Source organism: Aplidium turbinatum, chromosome 2 (genome assembly GCF_918807975.1).
Source record: "Aplidium turbinatum chromosome 2, kaAplTurb1.1, whole genome shotgun sequence".
Lineage (NCBI taxonomy): Eukaryota > Metazoa > Chordata > Ascidiacea > Aplousobranchia > Polyclinidae > Aplidium > Aplidium turbinatum.
In genome coordinates, this window is record NC_137473.1 from 39,122,366 (window position 1) to 39,133,175 (window position 10,810).

General features: G+C 38.1%; 2 protein-coding genes across 2 annotated transcripts; one reads left to right on the plus strand and one right to left on the minus strand.

The window, feature by feature from the left end:
- Positions 1-1,202: 1,202 nt before the first annotated feature.
- LOC145764283 (receptor-interacting serine/threonine-protein kinase 2-like) lies at positions 1,203-2,917 on the plus strand. The gene is made up of 2 exons (XM_082575905.1): positions 1,203-1,500; positions 2,002-2,917. Exons 1-2 carry the CDS (start codon positions 1,460-1,462, stop codon positions 2,915-2,917), a joined length of 957 nt encoding a protein of 318 aa, XP_082432031.1. The 5' UTR covers positions 1,203-1,459.
- Positions 2,918-5,293: 2,376 nt separating this feature from the next.
- Positions 5,294-10,384, minus strand: LOC145765122 (uncharacterized). The gene is made up of 6 exons (XM_082576875.1): positions 9,433-10,384; positions 8,249-9,042; positions 7,991-8,165; positions 7,472-7,535; positions 6,833-6,998; positions 5,294-6,008 (listed from the first exon to the last, which is right to left on the minus strand). The coding sequence occupies exons 2-6, from the start codon at positions 8,668-8,670 to the stop codon at positions 5,894-5,896; spliced, it is 942 nt and encodes a 313-aa protein (XP_082433001.1). The 5' UTR covers positions 8,671-9,042; positions 9,433-10,384; the 3' UTR covers positions 5,294-5,893.
- Between the last annotated feature and the right edge of the window lie 426 nt (positions 10,385-10,810).

Below are 10,810 nucleotides of genomic sequence, written 5' to 3' on the forward strand. Positions count from 1 at the left end.
CAACTTCTGAATTGATGCACAACATGCATAGGCTGTTCAAACGGTTTTGAGTCATGGTAGAGAACAAACAGTTTTTCACAAGTTTTAGTGTGCTAAAACCACGTTCGCCACTAATTCTTAGAAACAATTAGGTTATTTAGCCTACAACAGGGTAAGTTAAAATATTTCACATTGATGTACAGTAGGATACTGTATATTAGAGAAAAGTGAACGAACACTTGTTTCATGTATTTATATTTTGATAAAATTGGTACAATGTTTATTTTAGTAGTAAAAATTGGCGCCCCTCAAAAATAAAAACACAAACAACTACTCGTTTTTCCTTTACAATGTTATGCTAGGGGGGGAATTATCTCGACTTTCCCGCCTGTCGGAGCCCTGAGCCGAATGGCTGCAGCGAATATGACGCTCAAAAAATTTCTACCTTCTACTAAGACTTAATCGAAGCAGGAAAGATGTTCGGCAGCAATTATCACGACTAAACAGCCCTGTTCAGGATCCACTCTGCTCACCCTGAATATTACAAAAACCATCATCCTCGAAGACGAGGGATAGCCGTCACATTACGCTAAGGAGAAAGAGAAACCTTTGCCGATTTATTTTGGCCAACTCAACAGAAATTTGTTGCAATTTGTGATCAAACTTTAAACATATTGGGTATAACAGAAAGCTACTTGCGTTGGCTACCACTTGGAAAGCTCCCGCGTACCACAGGTTAAGAACCACTGGATTAAGTAGAACATCTAGCTGTAGGCCTACGTTACATGAGGGGAGATAAACACGCAGGTTGTTTTCATAGCCTTTTCGTCTTCCTTTCAATCATTTCTTTTGCCTCCTGAAAGTTGTTTATCCGCTAGATTTACTGTAGTGTTTTTAAATTTTTATTTTATATCTATAGACTACTGTTCTATAGTTGTATTTGTATGTTTCATTGTACAATGTTGTGACCAGTTGTGGTGTGACCATCCATTTTAATAATGTAATTTTTATCAAGCAATCATCAGTCGCCATCTCCGCTTGCAGCAGCTTGCACATCAATATTACATGGGTTAGTTGTTTTCAAAAGTGGCGATTTTGAGTTAACTCTCCACTAGTGTTGTCAGTTTGAGACGGGTCTATGCCTGAATGTTGTCTTGCCAGCGTTTTAGTTGTCTGCCACGTTTTGTTTTTCCTTCGACTTTACCTTCTGTGCAAAAGCAAAAAAAAAATTTATCATCATGCCAATTTTTTTGTTATAGTCCTAGATGAGATGCAAAAGATTTTTTGCAAAGTGATAACTTACTATCTGCCAAAATTACTCCTGCTAATCTAATACCTTTCTCAACAGTTGAGTCTATTTTAGCCCGCAGAACTGTTATGCGTGGCTACAAGGGATGGGTGTATAGGAGAAGGATCGTACGGCGTAATCAGACCGGGATTTCATGACATTTATGAAGCCGTAGCAGTGAAATGTTGCGCTATGAAAGGTGGAGAAGGAGAGAAATATTTTGTTGAAAAAATGTAAGCAGGCTAAATAATAAATGTGTATTTTAGCTTCATGTGTGATAGCACTAATAACACTGTGCAACGCAAAAAAATACCAAAGCAGCAAGGAGGTATTTCTGGATATTTTCGGTGCGTTGAGCACGAATATGAACTCCGTTTTTCGCCATCCCTCAATTTTTTTTTAAATTTGATTTTAAACTTTGCAAAAGTGTGTATATTTGTCTTCCTGTATTTTCCTATTAGCCCTATCGTACAACATTTGAAGTGCAAGTTAATGTGCATAACACAGGGTTTGTCAATCCAGGGATATCAAAAGAAGAAAATACTTAAATAGTTTTGAATTACTGCGGTTCTGTTATGAGTCCAGGCTAGTTTAAAAAATTAACCCTTCAAAGCAATAGCCTACAAGGCTATCTTCAGTTTACTGAGCGCTACTGTTTACTCATTTATTTTATAGCTGAAGGTATGAAGTAAAAATACAATACTTTACAAATTATGTTTTGTGCTTTTCTCCAGGGTTAAACATGAGATGGATCATCTTCAAAAAGCAAGCCATGAAAACGTAGTTCGAGTGTTTGGCTGGACACAATGGTTTCGATCAATGGCTATCGTTATGGAGTATTTACCTGCTGGAAGTCGCAAACATATCCTTCTTGATCAAGATGTGATCTTATCTTGGTACCTTCGGCTACGATTTTGCTATGAAATTGCAAATGGAATTGCTTTTCTTCACAATATTTCTGGACGAAAACGTTTAGTTTATGGAGACATCAAACCTTACAATATCTTGCTCACACATGACTTGCATTGTAACATTGCTGATTTTGGAGGAGCTGCATTGAGAAGCTGCACTGGATCAATCACCACCGTAACAACCAGTACGTTGGCGGAATCTAACACAAAACCATCCAGCAATCAGTATACACCACTATATGCTCCTCCAGAATTTAAAAAAAAACCTTCTGGAAAAATCACAGCAAAGCATGACACATATGGGTTTGGAATGACTATGCACATGATCTTATCTCGTGAGCAACCTGTTAGTTCAGAAGCACTGATGCAAATTTTGTTAGAAGAGATAAAAATCCGTGGAGAAAGACTGGATCTTGAAAGCATTAATGAACACAAAGATGAATTGATGAAAACTGATAAAAAACAACTTTCATTTTTTATGTTTTTGGAAAAAATCATGATTGCATGCTGGGATCAAAACCCCAACAAAAGACCGTCTATGACAGAAGTTAAGAATAGGCTACACAAACACCTTTTATCATTTGATCTTCCAACCATACAACAGCATGTTGTTGATGCTTTAAAAAGCATGGAAGTGCAAACCCCATTACGCGAATCATATCAATGTGTTCCGTTAGACAAGTTTTTACCGCCTAATTATGAAGTTGGTAAGTTTGAAATCATGTCACACTGTAGGTAACGACATAATAATTGTTTCATACACAGCATCAAATGAAAACAATTTCAAGATGCATGTGTGTGCGCATTTTTTAAATTGCGCAATTCGGTTAAAACTTTAATAATATTAAAATTGTTTTTGTTTGAAAAGCTTTATCTATGTAATTGACATCACAATGTTTTCATTTGGAGCTCAAATACTCGTACGTCTTACGAAAACCCAGTTCTTTTAATCCCAATGGAATGTTATGAGAAGGTTCTAACAAATGCCTGCAGCTGATTGGAATGTTACTCTACAGTAGGCCAATGTAGACACTGCTATTGCATACTTTTCAAAATTAGCTTATGGAAACAAGAACAAGTAGGCTAGCTTTCATTTCAGAGTACCGTATACAGAGATGTACGTAGCCTATACGCCGCAAATTCTAATCCGTAGACTTGCAGCGTAGACTTTTTGTTTACGCTAACGCTTACGGCCACATTTTTTTGGATAGTTGTCGCTTGAGGCTACACCGTAAAGTTTTCGCCATTTTTTAGCGTATAGCGTCAACGCATAGCCTACTTTTTAATGTTTTTTTTTCGCTACAACACGCCAATACCTTCCAGCGCTGCAGTTGAAAGAATGTCTTCAATGGGCAAAGACATATTGAAACCAGAACGCAGCAAAACAGATGAACACTTTCAGATGCTTGTGTTTCTTCGTGTAAATTCAAAATAAAACTTGTTTGTTTCGAGTGGTTTATACCGTGTGAATGTTTGGCACCTAGCAAACAAACTGAGTTTACGCTAGTGTATGCGCTGACGACGCCAACTTTTTTTTACAAGTTACGTTGACGCATACGGCGTATGGTTTTACGAACGTTTGCGTTTACGCTGACGGCGTCAATATTTTTTGTATGCGCGTACATCACTGAGCGTATATTTATCTAACAAATTGGCTTGGCGGTTTGCACTATCACAGATTGGTCAAACGGATTAGCACTGACTTTATGTATTATTATTGCTGACTTTATGACTGATTATCAGTGACGATCGGTGAGGGAAAGCAAGGAAAGCAGTGCTTACCTGAGCGAAAACTATGCAAAATATAATGACTGAATTCTAGGTTTAACTTCTTATTATTTTTATCAAGTCTATTTTAACTTGAAAATTACTGTGTTCGTGACTAGAATTACTCGTAACTCTTGTGAGTAGTCTAAGTTCTCACCAAACCGCATTTCTTGCCTATAAATGCCAATTAACGCAAACGCTTTTGTCAGAAACCATCACTGAAGCTCCAGGGAAATCAACTTTCAAAAGTGCTTACCCTACATTGAAAAACGCCTTCGTTTTATCCAATCCTCAATCGTTTTGCAAAACGACACCAGCTGCTTAGCCAATCAGATGTGCTATCTGGTGTTATGGTTAAAATTGCTTTCCCAGTGACGTCAATGCGTATCTCATAGCGACTGCTTTTGGTTTCAGGCGAAAGGATACAGCCTCTACGCATGAGTGATTTTCGGGCTTGTAACTATAGGCTACTGAGTACGCTGAAAATAAAGCTGGTTCTCTTACCAAAAAAAACATAGATTCTACAATAAGACATGCAATTCCAAAGGGTACATTAACCAACCAGTACTGAAACAGCACAAGTGTTTTTTTAATTCTTTGGGTCAATAGACTGACATCACAAGTTCAGAGCAAACATACTTGTGTTCTTCAAGAATGGACTAGCTTAATTTAGCCTATAGGCTAATTATTTGCTCTTTACTAGTGCACCAGTCCAATGCATGTCGTAAATGCTTACAGATGACATTGACAATAAGTTTTTGTGCTTAGTCTAAAAAAGCAGCCAACATTCTAGACTAGTCCCAGTTTGATTGATTGATTGAATCTTTATCCTCGGACTGGGAAAGTCCGAAGATTTTGTTTTGGAAATGCTCTCAGAGCGCACCAAATTGGAAGTGTTTTTCAAAATTTTCTGGGGGAGGCCCCCCAGACCCCCCGCTGGAAGTGTTGCCTTCGGCAACACGCCTTCGGGCTTCGCCCGACGGTTACGCCCCTCGTGCCTACTACCTTGCTGCAACATATTTCCAAGTTGCTTTCCCAATGGTTTAAGCCACCGAACGTCACTGCATAATCACTGATTATGTTTATACTTTACCTGAATCTTACAAAAAAGGAAACATGATTGGTTGAAGTACAATATTCAGGAATGGGACATCTTCGTAAAAAGTGGAAATAGTAAAAAAAACAGCATTTTAAGATTAATGTAATGTCTTGTATCAACTTCTGTGTCAGCCTGAGCTTTAATCATACCAGGCTACGCAAAATTCCAAACTGCAAAATTAGACTTTAACGAAAACTTTCTTAAGTGTGTTAATACAGTGTTTATGATATATTTACTTTTAATTGTATTTAGAGTTATCAAAATCGTGAAACATACTCTTTGACACAGTGCTCTTCAACAGGGGTTCCGCGGAACATCTAGGTAGGGTTTCGTGAGGGTTCCGCGATGGCTAATCATTTAAAACATATGATTTCTTGCTTCAGTATGTTGCACAAGACATTTGCTCCAATTCTGATCGTTTTAATAATGAAGTCAATCGATTACATTCTCATTTTAATGCTAACAATTCTTTCTCGTGACTTTTTGATAAAGTGCTGAGAGGGTATTTGGGTTCAAGTTCTACTGACAACACTGATATTTAACTCACCAAATTCGAATATCATTGAAAAGCCAATTGGTCATGAAAGCGAGTAGTCCAATACACAATTCAAACTAGAGCCAACTAAAAAGCTTATTTCAGCGCGGACACAAAAAACAATGAAAAGCGAAGTCACGATGAGTCGGAAGCAGCGGCATATTTCTAGCGAGATATCAAAGTTAGTTAGGCGATTTGAAAAGCAAAAGGGAAACTAAAAGGCACAAAATATGAACGGGTACTGTGCTACTTTCGACCACACTCGCACACTGTACATTATTGTACAATGAGTTTTTCCAGAACTTTTCGTCCGTTCACAATTCTTCAGAAGTTTTGATGAGTTTGCAAAGTCTCACAATTTTAGGGTGTACGTCTTGTTGTCCACGTTTTTTCATCTTGGCTCCCAACTCATCTATGCGGGAAAAATATCTAAAAGACACAGACCTCTGAGCCAAATAATATTTTATACAATCTGAACCTAAAATGTCAGAATGCACATTACCACTTCAACATCCGGTCTGGAGGAACAGTTGAAGCTTTTATATGTACTAGCTCAGTAATAAAATGCTAGGATTCGAACTCATCGGGTTATGAGTATTAAACTACCCTTACCAGATTTATTTTGTTAATGTAAGGTAAGCAGAAGCACTGTCGTTGTCAGCTTTCATGCAGCATAGTGCACATACTGCAATCGACTGCTGTTTGCTCGCAATCAAGATGGCCAATGAAAAGCTAACTATACTGAAACAATACTTTACTGTATATAATTCGAACCACACACGGCAACCAGTGTACAGTATATAATAGCATTTCGTCGAGCGCAGTCCGTGATTATGGACAAACAGCATCTGGTCCTAAGCGACCACGATAGCTGGTTTGGTGACAAACTGGATGCCTGGAATTTAGTTTGTTTGTTTTATTAAAATCTAACAAAAAAGTAATCTGAAACCATACAACGGCGTTTACATCAAAGTAAACCTAAAGTCTAGAACTGCGAGATTACCATTACCACTCCAGCAATGAGCAATCCCACGCATGGTAAGAAAATACCAGCAAGCATACAAAACATCGAGATTAACTTCGGGCAGAAGTGCTCAATCGACTGTTGATCGAATGTCGAGATGGTAAAGAAAAGCATCAACACGTCCTGGCGCAAAGCATGCATGTAAAAGATCCGCAGGCCACTCACAAGTCTATTTTGAAGACCAACTGGTTGCGTAGTGTGTTCATAAACACAATACATTCGCTCTTACCTTTGAAACAATTCCAGTGTAACCGCAATTTTGTCATTGTATTGAATGTTGAAAACATAATAACAGCAGAATAGATAGACGAATTCGTTTAGGACATCTTCACACTTCCAAACCACTTCTTTTTCCACAGCGACGAAGACCTTTGCAACCGAAACTGTTGATGCACCTACAGAATATATACTCTAGGTAAAACGATAAGAACCAAGCCCACAAACGATTACTTAACTAAGCGTTGTTTTGGGAAACATAGCAATAATCCAGCGGCAGTCACGTTACATGGGACCACTGATGCAGAGCAAAGCACTCCTGGGCACAACAGCGTTTTTTCTGTTCTCCATTTAATATTTTGTCCGTTCATTAGACGCATAACCCGACCAAGGAAATGAGCCAGTTATGTACTTCCACGTTCTAAGCTGACGTTTGAACCATTACACTATGTAGCAGCTCTTACAAGTATAATTGGCGAACATTTGGCTTTGTATAATTATGTATGTAGCCTACAATTGTATATACAGTGTGCCCACTTAGACAGCTTCTGCTTTTGAAGACAGCACTCAACCGGATCATTCCTAGGTAAAATCTGTTTGGGTTAACCCGATAACAATGACATGTTGCAGTGAAATGCACAAATAGGTCTACCTTTGATAACAAGAAATGGAGTCGGTGGAGCTGCTTCCACAATGTTCTCCATTGGAACATCTTCCTGCAATTACAAATATATATTATTTCTAGTGAAAACAGCTTAAAAGCAATACAATGCGTAATCAGAAAGGAACAGGTAAAATTTTATCATGGTAAAGCATCCAGTTAAATGCCTCGCAGTGCTTCTGTCCAAAGGAAAACTACAGATCAATGCTGCCTCAAGGATGCAAAGCTAACTGTGCAGCGTACAGTCTGGCAAATAACCTTTAGCAACCAAATGTTGTACCACATAGGTGCAGCGTGCAGTCTGGCAAATAAACTTTAGCAACCAAATGTTGTACCACATAGGTGGTACAGGTGTTAGGCAGCAACAACGGTGTTATAAGGTGTTAACGGTATTAACGGTGTTACAGGTGTTATGTACACATAGGTGTTAGGCAGCAACAACGATAGAAGCAATAACTTTGATAAACCTTCTGTTTAGAACTTTTCACACCTACAGTACTTGATACTTACTGGGAAGGTTCTATATAAGGAGTCTAAATCCTCATCGAAGTAAACGGCTAAAAGGTCCATCACCCGCAGCGTTTTTGGCATGTTGGAACCAAGCACTTCGCACTCAGTATATATTTGTTGAAGCTTCAGTTTGATTCTAATTTTGCTCGAGCTTTTGGCAGTTTTATTCAGTGCCCTGTCAAGTGTCGAAGTGGGTGAGGGGGTACTGCCTGTACATATTAAGAATCGAAAACTGGAAACACATAAACAGAAACTTACTCGTAAACAGCAGCGGATTCTTCTACCAATGTTTGCACCAGTTCCGTGTGAGATCGTTTCAGCATCAGCATGTTGTAATGAGTAGCCCAGAACTCTTCCTCAAAGAGAAACGGCCATTCTTGTTTCAAGGCAATGATGCTTTTTTTTGCGTTGATGTCTTTTCGCTGCAACGCGTACGTGAATTTCATCAGCTGCGCAACCTTGACTTTGTTTTGTGTATCTTGGCAGTACTCTAATTGCAGCCGAGTTTTATTATCGTTTAACATATCTTCACCTGCTGGCAAGTCTGGGCTCCAGACATTTTCATTGCAGCCATACATTTCTTGTCTCTTTGTTCTGTAAGGCCTTTTCAACTGCGTTCCAGTCAAAGCTTTCCTACGTTTACAAATATAGTGTGATCTGTCGTAAAGTGCATTAGCCATAGATTCATACCCTCTGCCGAGAAGTTGTCCCCAACTGAATCCTGAAAAAATTTAGGATATTTTGAAACCAATTTAAGGGCTATGGACTCCATTTCTCTCTTGGTTGGTGTATGTTTTGCCACTTGAAGTATCTCTTCCACCAAGACCTGCTTCATTTCGTTCAGAAGCAGTGGATCTGGTTGCTTTCCTTCCTCACATGCCCTGTTACACCTTTGGGGAAATGAGTCCAAGGTATGTCGAATTGTAACAGACATCCAACCCTATTAGTGGGAGATGACTGAGATGTAGAGTCCGTGTCCGAAGTGACAAGTTCTGTATTAGAAGATCTACTCCCAGATGACCTTCTTCATAGATTTTCTAGGGTTGTTTCACCTAAACAAAAACTAGCAATAATAATAGATAAGCATATAAAGCAAAAAAAAAACAACAGCTCCGGTTTCTGTGATTAGGTTTTATACTGGATCAAAGTTAGTTTGATGTTTCTGTGATTGGCACCGAAGCCAAGTTCGGCCAGTCACAAAATTAAACTGGTCTAAATATTTTTTTGACACAAAGCTGAAAATGAATTCCTTGACTAATTTTGGGGTGCTGATTTTGAATCTGATGTCTGTGTTTGTGTCATCCTTCATTTTTTAGTAACCTCACACACCTAAAAAGATTAAAATACCATATCATATAGCATACACCAAAAAATTACACAAACTTTCCACATCAAACTATTGTGAGATAACAACCGGTGCTTGTGATTACAGAACAACTTACTTCGTTTCCGAGCTTTTAGCACATTTCGGGCTTGTATTGGAAGTAGCACATCTTTCAGATCATCATTTTCAACAAATGTAAGATCAGCCACCGACTGAACACCAACCTGCTTTAGCTTGTCAAGCAACACACCAAGAACTTTCAGAGATAAATCGGGTAAAGCTGTTGATAGGTTTTGTTTAATTGCTTCCATTACCAATCAGTTTTCAAACTAGGTTCCTGGAAAACACTACACAAATCATGTAAAAGTAGGATAGGGCAAATCTGAAAATTTTAGAGAGCCAAGTTCTTCTATAAGCAAAATGATGTGCTGAATCCAAAAATGACCGCACTTATTATATTAAACCATGCCGTCGGTCGAAACAACGCCATTTTTTGTCACAGTATTGAAATTCTATAGCAGAAAGAAGAATATTTTCACACTATTATTGATACCTTGTGCTATGTTGAATTGGCAATTCAATCGAAAATATCAATTTTGGGGGCCATGTTTTAAAATGGTGACTGTTCCTACCATGGATTAATAAAATTAATAGACACAGGATCAATGTAAAAATTCCTTTAGTGTGTAAAACATTTTGACGTGTATGATTAGATCGAAGAGGTCCATTGTTATGAATTTTCTCAAATATATTAACAGCTGCAAACTGATGCAGGATGTCTTCAATTGTACCGGGTTCTACTTTTGCTTGCAGAAGTAACTTTTTTAACAAATCATTTGAATGCATTACTTGTAACGTGTTTATTTTTCCTAACTGAGTGACAATATCACCCACAGTGCTGCTTGGCACGTGTTGTTTGTATTAAAGAAACTGATAAAATGATGCATATTCCTAGATTCAACATTTGTGGAGCAGTTTTCTCTCACACTTTCATTAACAGTATCCATTCTGGAATATTTTTCATAGTTAGGCTACATCGCAGATGAAACTTCAGATGTTGGAAAAGACTCTCAGAATTGTTAAACTCTAGTCCGCATAAAGCACTTCAACGAGCTCATTATAGCATTAACTGGAAAAACCTAGATATTACAAGTTCAGACACTTCAATAAATATGAACAGGCGCTGGAATTTCAGGTGCTTCTTCACTAAATCTGCTGAATTATGAAAATGTAGTCCACATATAGGTAGAGCACATTTCAATGGAAACATTATAATGAGCTACAATTAACAATACTTGAAGACTTACCGTAACCATTGTAACTGTGTAATTCTGCCATGTATATTTATAAGTGGCACAAACCACACATCGGCGCAGTGTTTACAAAGCTACAAATCATCTCTTGTTTGATTTTGACTTAAATATATAGCCTATTCAAGCCGAGCAAAACATGTTACATAGTAGGGTCAATATGCTGACCAACCCGAAAAAAATTGC

Bases quoted from the DNA above. Each gene is read 5' to 3' on its own strand.
- LOC145764283 (XM_082575905.1), top strand. From the start codon at position 1,460: ATGAAAGGTGGAGAAGGAGAGAAATATTTTGTTGAAAAAAT. The intron at 1,501-2,001 runs GTAAGCAGGCTA...GCTTTTCTCCAG, and splicing joins AAATATTTTGTTGAAAAAAT to GGTTAAACATGAGATGGATC.
- LOC145765122 (XM_082576875.1), bottom strand. From the start codon at position 8,670: ATGGCTAATGCACTTTACGACAGATCACACTATATTTGTAAACGTAGG. The intron at 7,536-7,990 runs GTAAGTATCAAG...TTGTAATTGCAG, and splicing joins CCTTATATAGAACCTTCCCA to GAAGATGTTCCAATGGAGAA. The intron at 6,009-6,832 runs GTAAGAGCGAAT...TGTGTCTTTTAG, and splicing joins ACACTGGAATTGTTTCAAAG to ATATTTTTCCCGCATAGATG.